At 45.3% G+C, this 23,319-nt stretch overlaps 2 protein-coding genes across 2 annotated transcripts in view; one reads left to right on the plus strand and one right to left on the minus strand.

The window, feature by feature from the left end:
* The window catches only part of LOC134983515 (uncharacterized), a 251,465-nt gene that overhangs the window by 192,887 nt on the left and 35,259 nt on the right, over window positions 1-23,319 (minus strand). Inside the window, exon 3 of the mRNA XM_063949173.1 lies at window positions 20,639-21,669. Coding sequence (XP_063805243.1) covers window positions 20,639-21,669 — 1,031 coding nt within the window. The remainder of the gene's footprint in view (window positions 1-20,638; window positions 21,670-23,319) is intronic.
* On the plus strand, window positions 16,274-18,073 carry LOC134983537 (gastrula zinc finger protein XlCGF57.1-like). Its single transcript, XM_063949194.1, has one exon. It carries the CDS (start codon window positions 16,312-16,314, stop codon window positions 18,040-18,042), a length of 1,731 nt encoding a protein of 576 aa, XP_063805264.1. The 5' UTR covers window positions 16,274-16,311; the 3' UTR covers window positions 18,043-18,073.

The raw sequence follows: 23,319 nt of genomic DNA on the forward strand, positions 1-23,319 counted from the left end.
TATGCAGAGGCTTCAGTTCCTGGTAATGATACTGGACACGATGTCTCAGAAGGTGTTCCTTCCTATGGACAAGGCAAAGATAATTCAGACGATGGTACGTTCCATTTTGAAGCTGAACAAAATCTCGGTACATCTTTGCATACGCTTACTGGGAAAGATGATGGCCTCCTACGACACAATTCAGTACGGAAGATTCCATGCATGACCATTCCAGCTGGATCTGCTGGACAAATGGTCTGGGTCACATCTACACATGCGCCAGATGATATGCCTTTCACCAAACGCCAGGATTTCCCTCTTATGGTGGTTACTGATCTCCCTCCTGGAGGGTCGACACTTCAGAATTCAGGATTGGATTCTGTTGACAACGGATGCAAGCCTCCATTGTTGGGGTACAGTGACCCTAGGGGCTCGGTTCCAATGAAGGTGGTCTGATCAAGAGGCTTCCCTTCCGATAAATGTTTTGGAACTCAGGGTGATTTACAATGCCCTTTTGCTGACCTCTATGTCCTACAGTATCAGGCCATACAGGTATTGTCAGAAAACGCACCAACTGTGATGTACATAAACCAACAAGGAGGTCCAAACAGCAGAGCTGCAATGAGGGAGGTGTCACAGATACTCCTCTGGGTGGAGCGGAATCCCAAGGCCATTTCCGCCGTATTAATTCCGTGAGTAGACAATTGGGGAGCAGACTTCCTTAGTAGACACGATCTGCACCTGGGGAAATGGGTTCTCTACCCGCAAGTGTTACAGCAGATATTTCATTGGTGGGGCTGCCTGCAAATCGACTTGTTGGTTTCTCAGCTCACCAAGAAGCTCCTGCGCTACTGTTCTGGGACGAGGGATCCACAGGCCGTAGCAGTGGATGCTCTGGCGACACCGTGGATTTACCGGTTGGTGTACTTGTTTCCTCCAGTTCCTCTAATTCCATGAGTTCTCAAAGGATTTAAAGGGGCAAGGTTCAGGCAATTCTGATTGCCCCATACTGGCCCTGCAGGGCCTGGTATGTAGACATTCTAGCCTTATTACTCGTAGGCCCCTAGCCTCTGCCACTTCAGGATGATCGTCTTACACAAGGGCCGTTCGTATATCCAGACTTACCACGTTTACGTTTGATGCAATGGAAGTATATTGGGAGGATTTTTGCCAGGAAAGAGATTCCGGGCAAGGTTATCTCGACTGTGCTCCAAGCTGGCCAGATGGTCGCATTGAAACATAACCATCGCATATGGAAGATATGTGTCTCTTGGTGTGAGGGTCAACAGTATTCTGCTGTGGATTTTCATCTGGGACATTTCTTGCACTTCCTGCAGGCTGTTGTGGATGTGGGCCTACATTTAGGCTCCATAAAAGTTCAAATCTCAGACTTATCTTTTTCTACCAGGGAACAATTGGCTGTTTTCCCAGTGGTCCAGATGTTCTTGACAGGTGTCCTTTATATTCGACCACCCTTTGTGCCTCCCACAGCGCCGTGAGTTCTCAATTTGGTTCTGGCCTTTCTCCAATTGGTTTGATTGAACCTTTCCACAAGGTGGACATGGAGTATTTGACATGGCAGGCTATCATGTTGTTGGCCTTGGCCTCGGTGAGGCGTGTTTTGGAATTAGGAGCCTTATCCTGTAAGAGTCCTTCTCTGGTGTTTCATGAGGATAGAGCTGTGCTCAAAACTCGCTAGACATTCTTGCCTAAGGTGCTGTCAGCATTTCATATTAATTGGCCGATGGTGGTTCTGGTTGTCACTGGCACGTCTGTTACACCAATGTCCTTGGACGTGGTTTGGGCTTTGGAGATTTATGTCAAGAGGCCAGCTCGTCTCAAAATCAGACTCGCTTTTTGTTCTTTATGATGCTTCAAAGATTGGTTGTCCTCCTTCGATGCAGTCTATTGCATGTTGGATCAGGCTTACGATCCAACAGGCTCACTCTTCAGCGGCTTTGCTGCTGCCTAGGTCTGTTCAGGCCCACTCCACACGGTCAGTGGGTTCTTCCTAGGTGGCTGCCCGGGATGTCTCGGCTTTGCAGTTATGCTGGGCAGCTACTTGGTTGGGTTTGAATGCTCTGTTAAGTTTTAAAGGTTCAACACCTTGGCAACTAAGGACTTTCAGTTTGGTCAATCACTTTTGATTGGGTCTCGGCACTCTCCCACCCGGTTTGGAGTTTTGGAACTTCCCCATGGTACTAAGACCAACCCAGTATCCCCTTGGACATTAGAGAAAATAGGATTTTAATACCTACTGGTAAACCCTTTTTTTCATAGTCCATAGGGGATACTGGGCACCCGCCTCTGTGCTTTGATATTTTCCAGCAAGAGTTGTTCTTGTGTGTTGTAGTTTGGGTCTGCTTTTGCTGTCCTTATGTTCAAGTTATGTTTAGTGTTGCTATCCTCTTGTTATGTTGTGTGCTGGTTCGTTCTCTCACCACTTTCTTGTCTCTTTTCCTCCTTTCAAAGTATGTCCGTCTCCTCGGGCACAGTTTTCCTAGACTGAGTCTACAGGAGGGGCTTAGAAGGGGGGAGCCAGCACACTCTCTGAAGAAGTTTTAAAGTGCCAGGCTCCAATGAACCCCATCTATACCCCATGGTACTAAGACCATCCCAGTATCCCCTACAGACTACGAGAAAAGGATTTACCGGTAGGTATTAATATCCTATGTTTTCAGTATAGCAGGGCCATCCTCGGTTGAAAGTATCACTGCGAAGGTGCCGTTTCGCATTACAATAACCTTAGTAGGAAATACCCATTTGTATTGTACATTTCCTTGGGTGGAATAGATGCCTTTTGGCCAGCGTCACAGGAGAAATATCTGGAAATATCTGCAGATTATCCAGGCACTCAGCTGTGGATGAGGAAAGCAAAGCAGCCTAGTGAATGCATTCTTTAATATGAAAAAACGAGATTTATGGTAAGAACTTACCTTTGTTAAATCTCTTTCTGCGAGGTACACTGGGCTCCACAAGGATTGGACAATGGAGTGTAGAGTAGGATCTTGATCTGAAGCACCAACAGGCTCAAAGCTTGACTGTTCCCAAGATGCACAGCGCCGCCTCCTCTATAACCCCGCCCCTCCACACAGGAGCTCAGTTTTCAGTTAACCAGCCCAATGCAGTAGCAGGATAAGAGACGACAACAGTTAGTAGCCACATACACCACACTCTCACGACAGGAGAAGTGTCAGCGGCTAATGCCATACCAACCCAAAGAAGCTAAGTGTGTCAGGGTGGGCGCCTTGTGGAGCCCAGTGTACCTCGCAGAGAGATTTAACAAAGGTAAGTTCTTACCATAAATCTCGTTTTCTGCTGCGGGGTACACTGGGATTGGACAATGGGGATGTCCTAAAGCAGTTCCTTATGGGAGGGGATGCACTGTAGCGGGCACAAGAACCCGGCATCCAAAGGAGGCATCCTGGGAAGCGGCAGTATCGAAGGCATAGAACCTTATGAACGTGTTCACCGAGGACTACGTAGCCGCCTTGCACAATTGTTCAAGGATCGCACCACGGCGGGCCGCCCAAGAGGGTCCCACAGACCGAGTAGAATGGGCAGTAATGTGAGCAGGAGCTGACAGACCAGCCTTCACATAAGCATGTGCAATCACCATTCTAATCCATCTGGGCAAAGTCTGCTTGTGAGCAGGTCAGCCACGTTTGTGAAATCCAAACAATACAAAGAATCAGATTTCCTAATGGAAGCAGTTCTCTTCACATAGATACGGAGAGCCAGTACCACATCCAAAGACCGCTCTTTGGGAGACAAGTCAGGAGAGACAAGGGCAGGAACCACAATCTCCTGATTAAGGTGAAACGAAGAAACCACCTTAGGTAAATATCCGGGACGAGTCCTAAGGACCGCCCGGTCACTGTGAAATATCAGATGAGGTGAGCTACAAGACAAAGCACCCAAATCTGACACCCTTCTAGCTGAGGCAATAGCCAGCAGAAACACCACCTTAAGGGAAAGCCACTTAAGATCAGCTGAACCAAGAGGCTCAAATGGAGGTTCTTTTGCATGCCTCCAAAACCACCAACAAGTCCCAAGGAGCCACAGGCGAGACATAGGGAGGTTGGATACGCAACACACCCTGAGTAAATCTATGAACATCAGGCAAAGTTGCAATCTTTCTCTTAAACCACACTGACAAGGCAAAAATATGAACCTTTAGGGAGGCCAGCCACAAGCCTAAGTCTAGGCCTTGCTGAAGGAAAGCAAAAAGCTTTGCTGTACTAAATTTGGAAGCGTCATGATTGTTAGATGCGCACCAAACAAAGTAAGAATGCCAGACCCTATGGTAAATCCGAGCAGAAGCCGGTTTCCGGGCCCGCAACATAGTTTTAATGACCGCATCAGAAAACCCTTTAGCCCTCAAGATGGAAGCTTCAAGAGCCACGCCGTCAAAGACAGCCGGGCCAGGTCCTGGTAGACACATGGGCCCTGAACGAGGAGGTCTGGGTGTTGTGGAAGTAGTATTGGAAGCTCTGACGAGAGGCCCTGTAGGTCTGAGAACCAATGTCGTCTGGGCCTCGCTGGAGCTATGAGAAGCAGGATTCCTGCTTGAACTTCCGAATCACTCTGGGCAGAAGTGACACTGGAGAGAACACGTACGGTAGCCAAAACTTCCATGGCACCGCCAGCGCATCCACAAATGCTGCTTGAGGATCCCTTGTCCTTGCTCCGAAGACCGGAACCTTGTGATTGTGTTGAGACGCCATCGGATCCACGTCTGGAAGGCCCCACCTTTCCACTAGGAGTTGAAACACTTCTGGATGGAGGCCCCACTCTCCGGCGTGTACGTCCTGACGACTGAGAGTCCGCTTCCCAATTCAGGACTCCCGGAATGAATATTGCCGGTAGATGGCGTTTCGCCCATTGAAGAATCCGTGATACTTCCTTCATTGCCATGTGGCTTCGAGTGCCGCCTTGATGATTTATGTATGCCACTGTGTGGTGGCGTTGTCCAACTGTATCTGAACAGGACGGTTCTGTATCAAGTGCTGGGCTAGGTTTAACGAGTTGAAGACCGCCCGCAATTCCAGAATGTTGATCGGGAGGAGAGACTTCTCCTTTGTCCACCGTCCCTGAAGGGAGTGTTGCTCCAACACCGCACCCCAACCCCTCAGACTGGCCTCCGGTTGTCAACAGTACCCAGTTGGGTATCCAGAAGGGACGGCCCCTGCCCAGTTGTTGGTCCTGGAGCCACCAGTACAGCGACAGACGGACCTCCGGAGTTGAGGAGATCATGTGAGATCTGATTCGGTGAGGCAGGCCGTCCCACTTGGCCAGAATCAGCCTCTGGAGGGGGCGAGAATGAAATTGAGCATACTCCACCATGTCGAATGCTGACACCATGAGGCCCAACACCTGCATTGCCGAATGAATCGACACTTGCGGACGAGAGAGGAAGCAACGAATCCTGTCCTGAAGTTTCAGGACCTTCTCCTGAGACAAGAACAACCGCTGGATGTGAGTGTCCAATAGCGCTCACAGATGCACTGAGCAGGGATCAGGGAGGATTTCTTCTAGTTGATGAGCCACCCGTGGGCTTGTAGAAACCGGATCGTCAAATCTAGGTGACGTAGGAGAATGTCTGGGGAATTTGCCAGGATCAACAGGTCATCTAGATACGGTAGGATCCTGACCCCTTGACGATGGAGTACCGCCGTCATGGCCGCCATAACCTTGGTGAAGACTCGTGGAGCCGTTGTTGAACCAAAGGGTAATGCCCGAAACTGGTAGTGAAGGTTGCCAACCGCAAACCTCGGGTATTGTTGATGTGACTCCAAGGCCAGAACTATAGAGCAAAGTGTTTCCATACGGAACTTGGAGACTCTCACAAACTTGTTCAGGGCCTTGAGGTTGAGAATGGGCCGGGAGGACCCATTCGGTTTCGGAACTAGGAATAGCGGAGAATAGTACCCCTGACCTCTCTGAGCAAGAGGCACCTGTACTACGACTCCTGAGTCCAGGAGGGTCTGTACCACCGAATGTAGGGTCTTTGCCTTTACTTGGTCCGAAGGGACGTCTGTCAAGCAAAATCGATGAGGGGGACGGTTTTTGAAGGCTATGGCGTAACCGTGAGTAACGACTTCCCGTACCCAGGCATCTGAAGTGGTCCTCAACCACTCCCTGGTATACCCTAGAAGCCAGCCCCCCACCCTGGTAATCCCCAGAGGGAGGCCTGCCCCGTCATGCGGCAGGCTTATCAGTCTTGGAAGCTGGCTGACGGCAGCCCAGGCTTTTTTGGGCTTTGGCTTACCGGGTTTGGAAGTGCGGGCCTGCTTGTGGTACGCCTGACCTTTTGCTTTACCTGAAGGACGGAAGGGACGATAGGAAGTACTCTTAGCCTTCGGTACAGAAAGAGCAGTATTGGGCAGACACGCAGTTTTTGGCAGTAGCCAAATCAGCCACTATCTTGTGTAAGTCCTCTCCGAATAGGATATCTCCCTTGAAAGGGAGTACCTGCAGGGTTTTTCTAGAATCCAGATCCACAGACCAGGATCTCAGCCACAAATCCGTCGCGCCAGGACAGACGTAGTAGAAATCTTGGCTGCCAGAATGCCGACATCAGAAGCCGCCTCTTTAATATACAGAGAAGCTGTGACAATATACGACAAGCATTGTCTAGCATGGTCAGAAGAGATTTCAGCTTCCAACTCCTGGGCCCACGCAATAATAGCTTCTGCAGCCCATGTTGCTGCAATAGTGGGCTGCTGTGCAGCACCCGTGAGGGTGTTAATCGCTTTTAGACAACCCTCCACACGTTTGTCTGTAGGCTCCTTAAGAGACGTGATGGTAGTGACCGGTAGAGCTGAGGAGACCACCATCCGCGTCACATGTGAGTCCACTGGAGGAGGGTTCTCCCAATTTTTAGTCCGCTCTTGAGCGAGGGAATAGCGAGCAAGAAGCTTCTTGTGAGGTACAAACTTCTTTCCTGGGTTCTCCCAGGATTCCTGACGTATATCAACCAGGTGATCAGAGTGAGGTAAAACTTGTTTAACCACCTTCTGACGCTTGAATCTATCTGGTTTCTTAGGAGGGCCAGATGGCTCGAGATCATCTGTAATCTGTAAAATTACTCTAATGGCCTCCAAGAGATCAGGAACATCCACTTGTGAGCCAGTATAACAAGCAGTATTATCAGAATCTGTGGGGTCTGTGTTAACGCCATCTTCATCAGACGAGGTGTCAGGGACAGCAGTGGATTGTGAGGGAGTAATGGCCCGCTTAGAGGACACTTTTGTCTTAGGCGGGCGAGGGACAGACTTAGTAGTCAGTGACTGGTTCAATTTCTGTAACTGCGTGGACAAGGTATCTGCCCACGGAGAATTAGCTGCAGGGACTATATATGGTTTTACCGGCATAGGACCCATAGGGGGCATTAGTTTAGTAACTAGCATAGACTGCAATGTTTAGAATGTAGCCCACGGCGGGTCATTGTGTACCACCGTTGCCATAGTACCACTTACCTATGTTCACACGAGGCTCAGTCCACTTCTCCCTGTAGAATCCTATGGGTGCCTGTGAAAAAATGTATACTCACATAATCCAGTGTAGCTTCTGTTCTTTGTATGATCCACGTACTTGGCAAAACAAAAAAACAGAAACCCAACCACGCACTGAAAGGGGTCCCATGTTTACACATGGGACCCCTTTCCCCGTCTGCCAGGACCCCCCCTGACTCCTGTCAAAGAGGGTCCCTTCAGCCAATCAGGAAGCACCACGTCGGGGCACTCTCCAGATTGGCTGTGTGCTCCTGTAGTGTCTGTGAGGCTGCACACGGCAGAGATACAATGTAGCGCCTATGCGCTCTATTGTATCCAATGCTGGGAACTTTGCGGTCAGCGGTGAGGTTACTTTCGGTCAACCACTGACCGCAAAATTCCAACCATTGGATACAATGGAGCGCATAGGCGATACATTGTATCTCTGCCGTGTGCAGCCTCACTGACACTACAACTACATGTACCACCAGCGGGAGAAAGCGGCCCAAACGGCCCGCAAGCAATTTAGCAAAGAGTTTAATGTCGCAATTGAGGAGGGAAATAGGTCGGTAGCTCGAGCACTGGGTGGGGTCCTTACCCTCTTTTGGGATTACAGTTATATGTGCTTCCAAGGTCTGCGGAGAAAAGCCTTTCTCGGCAGAGAGGGAATTGCACGCCTTCAAGAAGAGGGGCAACAGGGATTGTGTAAAGGCTTTATCCGACTGGGAAACCATCCGGGCCCGGACTCTTCCCAGTTGGTGTAGCTGCCAAGGCTGTTTCCAGCTCTTCTATGGTAAAAGGTTGTTCCAGAGCATCAAGGTCTGACTCAGGAAGTTTTTGGAAATTCAACTTCCGCCAGGTATCTCTGTATCAATACCCTCAGATCAGAGGCAGCCTGAGGGGTTTGATCCTTTCTAAGATTATAGACGGACTCCTAATAATTTTGGAAGGAATGAGCAATCTGAGGCAGTGTATATGCAGCACGTCCCCCCGGCTCATGGACAGAGCGATTCACAAAAAAATAGACCACTCAGAGACTAACACCCAGATACGAATGAATAGTGAATCCCCGTGTTGTATGAAATATCAGCCGCGTTTGACTGATGGTCTATTCATTCGTAATTCATAACTTTGCCAATCAAACAATTAAGAATAGACCAGACACTGCCGAGATTTGTGCTTAGTGAATTCCCGGATTGAGACTTTGAAGAAAAAAAAACACAAATCGGGCAAACTCGGATTATTAGTAAATACTGGCCCAGGTCTTCCTGAAGGGTGTCATGTGCTGAAATCAGGTCTTTGTGAGACGCAACAATCTCTTTCATCTCAGTCTGTACGAGTGCCAATCTCACTGATATCAGACCTCAAAGCTTGAATATTAGAGTTCAGTTCTGAGATTATTTCAGTCCTTAAATGTAGATAACATAGAATGTATAGAGCATAGAGTAACAGGACCATCTAGAGTGTCTTAAGATGTCTTCAGCCATTACAGCTGGGCTGTGCATCTGACAAGAAGTAGCAGATGATGATGTAGCAGTCTCAGAAGGACCACCTGAATTCGAGGTACCAAAGAGATGGACAGGCGGGGCCGATTTGTTACCTATTAACCTTTTTTGGAGGCATGGTAAGCCGGCTACAAAGAGACTGACCTCTCAGAGATAGGAAAATACAAACGATCTATATATAAAAGGAGCAGTAGTACGCTGTCAGGAGGTTACATCAAGATGACTCCATTCAAAATGACATTCTTAGTCGGGGTGATGGGGGTATCCGAGCTAAAATTTCAAGTAAACATGATGTAATGCAACTCAAATAACACAGTAATGACCGAGAAATTACACTAGAAATGCTTCAATTTAGGTTAGTGACCCTGGTCGGTCCAGCCGTCAGGACACTTATTTATATTAAACCTTATTGAAGGCAGAAGACAAAGCATGCGATGGCCGGGCACCGGGATCCAAAATGGCAGCCATCTCACTTCCCAATTTCACCACTTGGCTCCGGTGACTGTGGGCATCCCGTTCTGTCCCCAGCAGTATTGGGAGCTACGCACCTGTGTTATCTAGAGAGCAAGTGCTCCCGTCTGAGCCAAAAGCGCCTTCAAGTCAGGTATCCGGAGCGTGCAGGAAAGACTGAGCGCACATAGTCCCAGAATACAGCCCATGGCTTCATAGGCGTCACTAGGCTGCGGCAGTGAACAGTGCTGTGAGTGAGCGGAGCGAGCGGCTGTAGGGCAGGAGGAGTGGGGGACTTAATAAATAGGGTCTTGGTCCCAGCGGCGGCTGAGAGCTATCAGGTAGGGTAGATAAGAAGCCACTTAGTAATGAAAGCTCCAGAAAGCACGTCTGGATGGACCACACACCTCTTATTTATTATTTTATATACTAACAGGGGTGACAGGTGTGGTACATCCCTGCAAAGGCAGATCCAATCTCTTTCTCATCAGACTCTGCTGTCTTCCCTGCACTCTCACTCAGATGTTCACTGCTGCCAGTAGCACACGTATGAGAAGCAGAAGTATGGCGGCAGCTGTATAGATCCTGATATGTAATTCTCTATATCATACTTACCGTATACACATCATCCTTATTACTATTGAGAGAATAGAGGTAAGACACTGATGATGGGGATGTAATAATAGGATTTTAATTACCTACCGGTAAATCCTTTTCTCGTAGTCTGTAGAGAATGCTGGGGTCCATTTAGTATCATGGGGTATAGACGGGTCCATTGGGAGCCACTGGCACTTTAAGAGTTTAATAGTGTGGGCTAGTTTCCCTCTATGCCCCTCCTACCAGACTCAGTCTAGAAACTGTGCCCGAGGAGATGGACATACTTCGAGAGAAGGAAATACACAGATAGTGGTGAGATTCACACCAGCTCACACAAAACAAAAAGGAAAGCCAAACTAACCAACTTGGAACAATTCAGCAACGGCTAAACCAACAATGCTGAACCAAGTAACACTGCAGTAATACGAAGCACAGGGCAGGCGCCCAGCATCCTCTACGGACTACGAGAAAAGGATTTACCGGTAGGTAATTAAAATCCTATTTTCTCTTACATCCTAGAGGATGCTGGGGTCCATTTAGTACCATGGAGATGTACCAAAGCTCCCAATACAGGAGGGAGAGTGCTGAGGTACCTGCAGAACTGATTGACCAAACTTGAAGTCCTCAGAGGCCGAAGTATAGAACTTGTAAAACTTAGCAAATGTGTTTGACCCTGACCAAGTAGCTGCTCAGCAAAGCTGAATAGCCGAAACACCCTGGGCAGCTGCCCAGGAAGAACCCACTTTACGGGTAGAGTGGGCCTGAACAGATTTTGGAATTGGCAATCCTGCTATGTAATAAGCATGCTGGATAGTAAGCCTGATCCAGTGTGAAATTGTCTGCTTAGAAGCAGGACACCCAATCTTGTTGGGATGATAAAGTACAAATAGTGCGTCCGACTTCCTGTGATGAGTTCTCTTCACATAGATTTTCAAAGCCCGCACAACATCCAAGGACTTTGAGGTAATTGAGGTGTCAGTAGCCACTGGCACCACAATAGGTTGGTTGATATGAAAAGCCGAAACAGCCTTAGGGAGAAATTGCTGACGCGTTCTGAGCTCAGCTCTATCCTCATGGAAAATCAAGTAGCGGCTCTTGTGCGACAATGCCCCCAATTCTGACAAACTTCTGGCAGAAGCCGGGGCCAACAACATGACCGCCTTCCAAGTAAGAAACTTTACATCCACCTCCTGTAAATGTTCGAACCAATCTGATTGCAGGAACTGCAGCACCACATTAAGATCCCAAGGTGCCATAGGAGGCACAAAGGGTGGTTGGATGTGCAGAACTCCTTTCAAGAAAGTCTGAACCTCAGGGATAGCAGACAATTGTTTCTGGAAGAAAATAGACAATGCCGAAATCTGGACCTTGATGGAGCCCAAGCGTAGGCCAACATCCACACCTGCTTGCAGAAAGAGGAGGAAATGTCCCAGTTGAAACGCCACTGTAGGAAACTTCTTGGATTCACACCAAGACACATACTTTTTCCAAATTCGATGGTAATGCTTAGACATTACCCCCTTCCTAGCTTGGATCAGAGTAGGAATAACCTTATTTGGAATGCCGTTCCGAGCTAAGATCTGGCATTCAACCTCCATGTCATCAAACGCAGCCGCGGTAAGTCTTGATAGGCAAACGGCCCCTACAGTAGAAGGTCCTTGCGAAGAGGAAGAGGCCTCGGATCCTCCAGCAGTAATGCCAGAAGATTTGCGTACCTAGCACGCCTTGACCAGGCCAGAGCAATGAGGATCGCTGGAACTCTTGATCTTTTTATTAGTTTGAGAATCCTTGGGATGAGTGGAAGTGGAGGGAACACATACAATGACTGTAAGACACCCCGGGGTGTCAAAAGGGCGTTTACCGCCACTGCCTGTCAGTGTCGTGACCTGGAACAGTACCTCCGAAGCTTCTTGTTGAGGCGAGAGGCCATCATGTCTATCTGAGATACACCCCATCGATGTGTTACCTCTGTGAATACCTCCGGGTGGATGCCCCATTCTCCTGTATGTAGATCATGTCTGCTGAGGAAGTCCACTTCCCAGTTGTCCACTCCCGTAATGAAGATCGCCGACAGCGCCAGCACGTGTCTTTCTGACCAGAGGAGGATTCTTGTTACCTCTGACATTGCAGCCCTGCTCTTCGTTCCACCCTGCCTGTTTATGTAGGACACCGCTGTGACGTTGTCCGACTAAACCTGAATGGCTCGATATTGCAGAAGATGAGCTTCATGTAGAAGGCCATTGTATATGGCCCTTTGTTCCAGAATGTTTATTGGAAGGACAGATTCCTGGCCTGACCACTTTCCTTGGAAGTTTTCCCCCTGGGTGACTATTCCCCAACCTTTGATGCTTGCATCCATGGTTAGAAGAATCCAATTCTGAATCCCAAACCTGCGGCCCTCAAGCAGGTGAGAATTTTGCAGCCACCAGAGTACTGAAATTCTGGCTTTCGGCGACAGGCATATCCGCTGGTGCATGTGAAGATGTGATCCCGACCACTTGTCCAGGAGATCCAGCTGGAAGAACCGTGCATGGAATCTTCCGTATTGTAGAGCCTTGTAGGAGGCTACCATCTTCCCCAGAAGGCGAATGCGCTGATGAACCGTTACCCGGGGAGGTTTCAAGACATCACGGACCATTGATTGGATCACCAACGCTTTCTCCACCGGTAGAAACAACCTCTGCACTTCTGTGTCGAGTATCATCCCCAGGAAGGGCAGTCTCCTTGTCTGTTCCGAATGTGACGTTGGAAGGTTCAGGATCCACCCATGATCCCAGAGTAGTTGAGTTGAGAGCGCAATACTCTGCAACAGCTTCTCCTTGGAAGATGCCTCTATCAGCAGTTCATCCAGATATGGAATTATGTTCATTCCCTGTTTGCTTAGGAGGAGCATTATCTCTGCCATGACCATGGTGAACACCCTCGGTGCTGTGGAGAGGCCAAGTGACAACATCTGGAACTAGTAGTGACAGTCCTGTAGTGCAAACCGTAGATAGGCCTGGTGAGGTGGCCAGATCAGAATGTGAAGGTATGCATCCTTGATATCCAGGGATACTTGGAATTCCCCCTGTTCCAGACCTGAGATCACCGCTCTCAGAGACTCCATCTTGAATTGGAAAACCCTCAAGTAGGGGTTCAACGTCTTCTTCAGGTTCAATATAGGCCTTACCGAACCGTCCGGTTTTGGTACCACAAACAGGATTGAGTAATAACCCTTGGTTTTTGGGTGAGGTGGAACTGGAACAATGACATTTGTTTGTACCAATTTTTGAATGGCTTCCTGAAGGATAGCACTTTCTGTCAGCGAAGCTGGTAAGCATGATTTGAAGAATCTGTGAGGTGGGAGTTCCTGAAACTCCAGTCTGTACCCCTGGTTAACAATATCCTTCACCCAAGGGTCTAGGCATGATGACGCCCAGACGTGACTGAAATCTTTTAGTCTCGCTCCCACCTGCCTGATGTCCAGGCTGATAGGTCCATCGTCATGCTGAATATTTGGAGGAAGCAGAACCTGGTTTCTGTTCCTGGGAACCTGTTGGTGCAGGTTTTTGGGATCTTCCCTGACCTCCTCTAAAGAACGTGTGAGGGGGTTTGGATTTTTTAAATTTTGCAGTCTAAAAGGACTGCAGTGTAGGATAAGATTTCCTAGCTGGGGCTGCTGCGGAGGCAAGAAATGTCGACTTACCCGCAGTCGCCGTGGAAATCCACGCATCCAATGCATCCCCAAATAGTGCCTGACCTGTAAATGGCAGGTTCTCCACACTTTTCTTGGATTCTGCATCCGCAGTCCATTGGCATAGCCAGAGTCCTCTGCGTGCCGAGACAGCCATGGAAGTAGCAGGCCATGAAGCCTGCAGAATCCTGTATGTGACGTAAAAACAAGTCAGTGTCACTCCTATCCATAGTATCTAAGTCCTCTAGTAATGTGCCTGACCACTTTACTATGGCTTTAGAAATCCACGCACAAGCAATAGTGGGCCTTAAAGCCATGCCTGTAGCAGTGTATAGTGATTTGAGCGTAGTCTCAATCTTGCGGTCAGCCAGCTCATTTAAGGCGGTTGAACCAGGGACAGGTAAAACCACCTTTGTAGACAGCCTAGATACAGAAGCGTCTACAATAGGTGGGTTTTCCCACTTTTCTATTCTCTTCAGGGAAAGGGAAAGCAATGAGAATTTTTAGGGATCTGGAATTTTTTCTCTGGGTTTTCCCAGGATTTTTCAAACAAGGAGTTTAACTCCTTAGAAGCAGGGAAGGTAAGCGAGGGCTATTCACTGTAAAATAAGATTCCTCTACTTGTTCTGGACCTTCTCAGAAATATGCAAAACATCCCTAATGGCTTCAATCATTAGCTGCACCCCTTTAGCAATGGATGCATCCCCCACTGCATATCCCCATCACCGTCCCCTGTATCAGAGTCGGTATCAGTGTCAGCTTGCATTATCTGGGCAAGTGTACATTTTTTGGGGTATGTAGGTGGGTTTTAGATGAAGTAGTGGGAGCTGAATATTTCAAACACTCCACAGATTGTCTCAAAAACTGCGTCTCTTATTATGTGACATCCATGTTTAAATCTGGGATATCATTCCCCTTAAAGAATCCACCCATGGGGGTTCGGATTCAGAAGGCTGAGACAACACATTGCAGTCCTGAGTACATGGAATAGACTCCTCAGGAGAAGATACACACTCTGCAGCACAGGACACAGAGTCCTTAGACATGGTAATGTGGATATACACACTTACACACACCGGAAAATGTCGGACACAGTTTCCCCCAGAGTACCTTCAGAGAGTCACAGAGTATAAGGAGCCAGCCACACAGCGCCCCTGTAGGTAGTTATGATAAAAGCCCGGTGCTGACTAACCTTAATAAAGAGGGCAGCGCTCCCTGTCAGTGTCCTATTTATTATGATCTGCAGGGAGAAAATGGCGCTGGTGAGTGCTGGATCCGCTCTGAGAGGAAGCTCCGCCCCTTGTAATGTCGAGCGGCTTCCCGCACTAATTGTTTTTACTGGCCTGAGGATTTTAGTGCTAACAGGGCGAGTAGCCCCTGTTAGCTGCGTGACCAGTGTAGGGTTTATCCGTGCTGGCTCAGGACGCCCCTCAAAGCACCTACACTGTATGTTGCTGAGCCTTTCCGGAGCACAGCCTTTCAGAGCTGCGCTCCCACCCTTGTGCCGCCATACCCTGCCGCTAACCGGGATGCCGGCGCTATACTCGCCACTTTTCTTCTGGCTTTGTTAGGGGGTGGCGGCCGTGTTGCAGGAGTGAGCAGTCGCCTCATGGGCTTGTGATCCGCACCCTCAGGAGCTCAGTGTCCTGTCAGCGGAGTAGAGAACCATTGACTCTTTAGGAAGTTGGTTCCTATTCCCGACATCCCCACCCCCAAGTCCCACGAAGCAGGGAGGCTGTTGCCAGCAGCCTTCCTGTAACCTAACTCTAGAAAATAAAAATAAAAACTAGGAAACCCCCTTGGAGCTCCCCTAGCTGTGACCGACTCCTCTGGGCACATTTTCTAAACTGAGTCTGGTAGGAGGGGCATAGAGGGAAGGGCCAGCCCACACTATTAAACTCTTAAAGTGCCAGTGGCTCCCAAAGGACCCGTCTATACCCCATGGTACTAAATGGACCCCAGCATCCTCTAGGACATAAGAGAAAGTAGATTATAGCCTAGCAGATGATGATTACAGGGTATCATATGGTGTATTGCATGTAAAGTACCTTGTTTCACACCTACTCTGCTGTAGCAATATACCTTATATAAGGGTGAGTAACACTTGTACAGGCTTACCAGCGTATGAGCACACACATATAGGAATGCTACCTTACCAATGCTTCCAGGAGTAACGTTAGGAGACATTTCTCTGATCCATCAGCTCATATGACTGATGTTATTGTTCATCTAGAATCTCCAGTTCATACGATATGTTCCCCATCCATTGTTTTACATTGGTGCTGACATAGGACTTGGCGAGTGACTACATCTCCATTTATACTTCATGGTTAGTTACCAGTACAAGAGAGATGTATCTGAGTCTTATTATAATACATTTGTTATTGTGAGTGTTCTCAGGAGGGTGGATACAATGATCATCTGAGACAATATTATAAAGCCTTCATTAAAAGTTGTTTTATTATACACACCCATTTACAATTAATTGTCCCAGAGAGTTGTCTCCTATTCTTTGCAAGATTAATATTGTTACAGAAAAGTCACATTTCCATAATGTATTTTATTTCCAGCAGATGGACACACAAGCAGGAATATCTCAGAAGGATATCTAATGTTATCCCTGGATTGTGAAATAAAAGATGACAGTAGACAAGAATCTCCAGGAGATAACCCCATTACCCCAATTATACATCCAGCTCTATCAGCTGGTCCCCCTGATCCTGCAAAATGTTCTCCTGATCACTCTGATATTGGTGTATCTGGTACAGCTCTGAGAGTAGATACAGAGTTTCCATGTGCTATAGATGCCAAATGTTTTACACAGAACACAAAGCCTATTAACCCACAGACCGGTAAGGCAGGTGAGAGGCCATTTCTATGTTCTGTGTGTGGGAAATGTTTTGCATACAAATCAGTTCTTATTAGACATCAGAAAAGTCACACAGGTGAGAAGCCATTTCCATGTCCTGAGTGTGGGAAATGTTTTGCACGGAAATCAGATCTTCCTATACATCACAGAAGTCACACAGATGAGAAGCCATTTCCATGTTCTGAGTGTGGGAAATGTTTCACACAGAAATCAGTTCTTGTTACACATCAGAGAAGTCACACAGGTGAGAAGCCATTTCCATGTTCTGAGTGTGGGAAATGTTTTGCATACAAATTAGTTCTTATTAGACATCAGAGAAGTCACACAGGTGAGAAACCGTATTCCTGTTCTGAGTGTGGGAAATGTTTTTCATCGAAATCAGATCTTGTTAGTCATCAGAGAATTCACACAGGTGAGAAGCCATATTCCTGTTCTGAGTGTGGTAAATGTTTCGCACAGAAATCAGCTCTTGTTTCACATCAGAGAAGTCACACAGGTGAGAAGCCATATTCCTGTTCTGAGTGTGGGAAATGTTTTGCACAGAAATCAGCTCTTGTTACACATCAGACAAGTCACACAGGTGAGAAGCCGTATTCCTGTTCTGAGTGTGGGAAATGTTTCGCACAGAAATCAGCTCTTGTTACACATCAGACAAGTCACACAGGTGAGAAGCCGTATTCCTGTTCTGAGTGTGGGAAATGTTTTATCCAGAAATTACATCTTATTAAACATGAGAGAAGTCACACAGGCGAGAAGCCATTTTCTTGCTATGAGTGTGGGAAATGTTTTATCCAGAAATCACATCTTATTAAACATGAGAGAAGTCACACAGGCGAGAAGCCATTTTCTTGCTATGAGTGTGGGAAATGTTTTACCTGGAAATCACAATTTGTTACACATCAGCGAAGTCACACAGGTGAGAGGCCATTTCCATGTTCTGAGTGTGGGAAATGTTTTATCCAGAAATCACATCTTATTAAACATGAGAGAAGTCACACACGCGAGAAGCCATTTTCTGGCTATGAGTGTGGGAAATGTTTTATCCAGAAATCACATCTTATTAAGCATGAGAGAAGTCACACAGGCGAGAAGCCATTTTCTTGCTATGAGTGTGGGAAATGTTTTACCTGGAAATCACAACTTGTTACACATCAGCGAAGTCACACAGGTGAGAGACCATTTCCATGTTCTGAGTGTGGGAAATGTTTTGCACACAAATCAGATCTTATTAAACATGAGAGAAGTCACACAGGTGAGAAGCCATTTTCTTGCTATGAGTGTGGGAAATGTTTTACCTGGAAATCACAACTTGTTACACATGAGCGAAGTCACACAGGTGAGAAGCCATTTTCTTGCTCAGAATGTGGGAAATGTTTTACACGGAAATTAGATCTTTTTACACATCAGAGAAGTCACACAGGTGAGAAGCCATTTTTTGCTCAGAATGTGGGAAATGTTTTACACGGAAATTAGATCTTTTTACACATCAGAGAATACCAGAAAAGAAGAGGAAAATACTCTCGTTTTTTGGGGGCACTCATTGAAAAATATTGCATAAAATCTAACTTTTATTAATTACCATTAAAAGCTGTTGCCACCAACCAGGACTGGGACAAAAACATACACACACAAATACAAAAATGACAAAACAATAGAAAACAACAAAAAAATGACAAAAAAACACACACCTAGGTTTGCGTGTGGTATGAACACGCCATGGGGAGATATGTCTGACGCAGTCAGGGCCAATATGATAAATACTGACACTAGCTCCTGCAACAGTTAGCCTTAACAGTCCCCTAACAGAAGGAGACAAATAGTAAGCTGGTATAGTCGGCTAACACAGGAAACAGAAACACTGTAGATAGATTTACCATCAATACTTCAGTCTCTCGTAATAAATGCAACTGGCATAGAGTAAATAAGTAACAATGATGGTTTAGTGTGTGTTCAAACTTCATAGTAAGTGCAGTCTCCCCATAGATTGCATGTCATTGGTTCTTATAAAGAGGTAGTAGCGAAATAATCATAGTATTTATTCAGGATCTAGGATATAAATATCCATAATATAAACAAAAAATAATAATAATCTTGTAAATGTTACAGTGCAAATACTGTTAATATTCTCAGTGCAGGAAACCGGTAAGCCTTATATTAGTAAATAATTTCTTGGTATCGAGTATCCACTATAAATAACACCCTGATCTGTATCTCAGGTACAGGCAGGATATTACTAATTGAAGTTGTCTGGGCAGATGTATCTAGTATGCCTCAAAAACAAGCTGTAGCAAAAAAAAAATATATATATATATATATCACTATTGCTCTTCATATATATCCATCATTTCAATATGCAGGAATCAATGTAACCAGGGTAAATATCCAATCTATCCTCTGACACGTGTCACATTGGTGAGTTAGAGAGGTGAAGAGCAAATGAGCTGCTGCAGATTGCAGAAAAGGGGAAGAAAAAGGCACTCCTATCATAGATGTAGTGGGGTGGCTACTGTTCACTGTGTGACATGCATTAATACAGTGAATGAGCGTGTCCCATCTGCACCTAAGGGTTAGAAACAGGTAGAATGCTTCTGCTTTTGAAAATATCACCCACGGGCACCCTGATGTAACAGCGCAGGATGTCCTCTGAGTTCTCCTTGCGACAATGAGAGAGCATTGAAAAAAGGGAGATTTAAAGATACATGTTATCAGTAAGATGAAATAAAGAGCACCAATCCCCTTATGAGTGTATGCTGCTTCCTTGCATGTGTAAACACATTGATGCAAGGTGAGCGGTACCGCTTTTTTGCCTATAGTGCCTGGAAGAAAGTAGTTTGGTAACAGTGCTGGGACCCTAATGGTAGTAACGGTCCTGATGCCGCAGGGTATTGCAGGATCCGTTACCCACCATGTGGAGCCGCCGGCTGTCACTCGAATGGAAAGGTACCTAAGATTGCGAGTGGATATCAGGGTATGTGGTTCCAGCTCTGGCTGCACTGCACTGAGTCTCCTCAGACAGCTGTTTCGCTTTCTGGCTTCCTCAGTGAGACACCCTGTAACCGGGTGTTGGAGTTGTTTATAACTAGGTAATGTCCAATCAGGAGCAAAGGTGTGTGGCTATCAATTAAGCCTGTGCTGGTGCCTGATGAGACCTGGTGTGTGCATTACGTCCAGGTGTCAATATTAGTCTCCCATTCCCTATCAATTGGGAACAAAATTCTCAAAAGACATACTAATTATTCAATCCATTAGTATCCAAAAATGCCTCTTGTAAAAGTATAAATAGACAATGGCAATAACATGAAAATGGTACAATACAACAGTAAGTTATAAGGCGGTGAAAAAGTATATGTAAATATATAAGATTGGAAAAAGGAATTTTTTTAAAAAGATTTCCCTAAGAGAGTATATGAAATAATAAAATAAAAAATAAATATAAAATAGTAATAAAATACACTGCTGATGTAATAATGTTAAAAATGTGGAACACTATAAGAGAAATCAGGGATATATTTGTATATAAATAAAATATCTCGAATGGCCCTTATATAATATAAAAATAATTATACAGGCCCCGTCAGATACAGAAATGATGGGATAAAAATATATAGACCTTTTGTCAATGTGATTGTAAACTATGCATTTTATGAGCATTAATCATCCACAGCCGTGGCACCCTAACAACACAAATAAAAGTATCGAGAGAATGGATAGAAAACTTAAATATGTAAAAAGATTGTGAAAAATATGTGGTGTATATGTTGAGGCCCACTGCGCGTGAGGAAGATACTAACATGGGCAAAATATAATACCAGAGAGAGTGAGATATTGTATGTGTATTAAAACTATATAGTAAATATTTTGACCAGATTACACTATTGTTTGTGAATTAAAACTATATGGTAAAAAGTTATACAGAGTTACACACTAAATGAATGTTGGAGATTGGGAGAGATAAGTGTAGTTAGGTGTTGACAGGAAAAGAGTTGACCTAAAATGACTAAACACACATAACGTATGTCTATAAAAAGACATTATAGTTTATCATCTCGTTCAAGCCATGAGGGCTCACTGTGTTTAATCTGTACGTCCACTTGCTTTCCTTCCGGAGTAGTTCTTTACTAAAATCTCCACCATGTGTTCCATGTCTGACACGTTCCAGGTCAAAGGCCTGTAATCCTTGTGTTTGTCCCTCATGGTATCTCATGAAATGTCTAGCCACTGACGTGAGTTTTTTATGCTTGGCTAGATCCGAAGCGGCATTCCTAATGTTGCCCACATGCTCTAAGATTCTTTGTTTAAGTACGCGGGTTGTCATACCTACGTACCTTAAATTACAGCTACATTCCAGACAGTATACCACTCCCATGGTGTCACAGTTGATAAACTGTTCCAGTTTGATATTGTTGTCAAATCTATCCCTTATCTGATCCTTTCTGATGATAAGAGTACAGGCCTTACATTTACCACAAGGGTATGTACCTTTCAGTGGGGTCTTACAAGGCGGATTCCTGACAAAGTGGCTTTTTACCAGTTTGTCCTTTAAGCTACTGGCCCTTCTCCAGCTAAAGGAGGGTCTAACTCCCAGAACTTTCTGCAGGTCCTCATCCATAAGTAAGACCTTCCAATGTCTCTGGACCAGTGTCTGTAATTCTCTCCATTCCTGACAGAAATTGGTAACGTATCTCACTACCGTAGATTCAGTCTTCTTTTCATCTTGTGGGAAGATAAGGGTTTCTCTCTCAATCCGGGATGCATGATACTTTGCCGATTTGATAAGTTTGTTGCTATAGCCCCTTTCCCGGAGTCTGACTGTTAGTTCTTTACTTTTGTCCAGATATGTTTGTTTGGTAGAACAGTTTCTCCTGAGTCTAAGAAACTCACCCTTAGGTAAGTTCTTAATTGTAGGGGGAAAGTGGGCACTGCTCTTATGTAGGAGACTGTTCGTCGCTGTACTTTTCCTAAATAGCTCTTTCTGGAGATATCCCTGTAAGTTCACACTGAGATATAGATCCAGAAAGGTTGCTTCTTGTTTGCTGATAGCATGGGTAAGCTTCAGATTAAGATAATTGTTGAGTTTGTCTATGAATCTCAGTAAATCCTCTTAGATTAAAGAAGAACTTAAATCCTATGAACAAGGTATTATTGAACGTAAAAAAGAAAAATTTCCGAGGGACAAACGTGACTTTACCACCAAAAACATTTTCAAGTGGAACCGGTTAGCCCGCTCAGGAGAACGGACATTCCAGAGAGACTACAGTTCATCTGAAGTGGAATCATCTGAAACAGACGAACCTCTATCCCTACAGCCAAGACCTACAGCAGCTTTTTTAGGAGAAAGCTCGGGGAGCAGGGGAAAGTACTGGAATCAAGGAAAAGGAAGATACGGTGGGGGAGGAAAAAGAGGAAAACACACCAATTCCTGGGACTCACCCATACCTCAGAGGCAATCCTCCAGGACATGCAAACCAAAGTAATCGACTCAACTATATTACATTAATTATATTAGAGCATGTGGGCAACATTAGGAATGCCGCTTCGGATCTAGCCAAGCATAAAAAACTCACGTCAGTGGCTAGACATTTCATGAGATACCATGAGGGACAAACACAAGGATTACAGGCCTTTGGCCTGGAACGTGTCAGACATGGAACACGTGGTGGAGATTTGAGTAAAGAACTACTCCGGAAGGAAAGCAAGTGGACGTACAGATTAAACACAGTGAGCCCTCATGGCTTGAGCGAGATGATAAACTATAACGTCTTTTTATAGACATACGTTATGTGTGTTTAGTCATTTTAGGTCGACTCTTTTCCTGTCAACACCTAACTACACTTATCTCTCCCAATCTCCAACATTTAGTGTGTAACCCTGTATAACTATTTACCATATAGTTTTAATTCACAAACAATAGTGTAATCTGGTAAAAATATTTACTGTATAGTTTTAATACACATACAATATCTCACTCTCTCTGGTATTATATTTTGCCCATGTTAGTATCTTCCTCACGCGCAGTGGGCCTCAACATATACACCACATATTTTTCACAATCTTTTTACATATTATTTGAGTTTTCTATCCATTCTTTCGATACTTTTATTTGTGTTGTTAGGGTGCCACGGCTGTGGATGATTTAATGCTCATAAAATGCATAGTTTACAGTCACATTGACAAAAGGTCTATATATTTTTATCCCATCATTTCTGTATCTGACGGGGCCTGTATAATTATTTTTATATTATATAAGGGCCATTCGAGATATTTTATTTATATACAAATATATCCCTGATTTCTCTTATAGTGTTCCGCATTTTCAACATTATTACATCAGCAGTGTATTTTATTACTATTTTATATTTATTTTTTATTTTATTATTTCATATACTCTCTTAGGGAAATCTTTTTAAAAGAATTCCTTTTTCCAATCTTATATATTTACATATACTTTTTCACCGCCTTATAACTTACTGTTGTATTGTAACATTTTCATGTTATTGCCATTGTCTATTTATACTTTTACAAGAAGCATTTTTGGATACTAATGGATTGAATAATTAGTATGTCTTTTGAGAATTTTGTTCCCAATTGATAGGGAATGGGAGACTAATATTGACACCTGGACGTAATGCACACACCAGGTCTCATCAGGCACCAGCACAGGCTTAATTGATAGCCACACACCTTTGCTCCTGATTGGACATTACCTAGTTATAAACAACTCCAACACCCGGTTACAGGGTGTCTCACTGA

Source organism: Pseudophryne corroboree, assembly GCF_028390025.1.
Source record: "Pseudophryne corroboree isolate aPseCor3 chromosome 3 unlocalized genomic scaffold, aPseCor3.hap2 SUPER_3_unloc_17, whole genome shotgun sequence".
Lineage (NCBI taxonomy): Eukaryota > Metazoa > Chordata > Amphibia > Anura > Myobatrachidae > Pseudophryne > Pseudophryne corroboree.

Coding starts and splice junctions, on each gene's coding strand:
- LOC134983537 (XM_063949194.1), top strand. CDS start 16,312: ATGTTATCCCTGGATTGTGAAATAAAAGATGACAGTAGACAAGAATCT.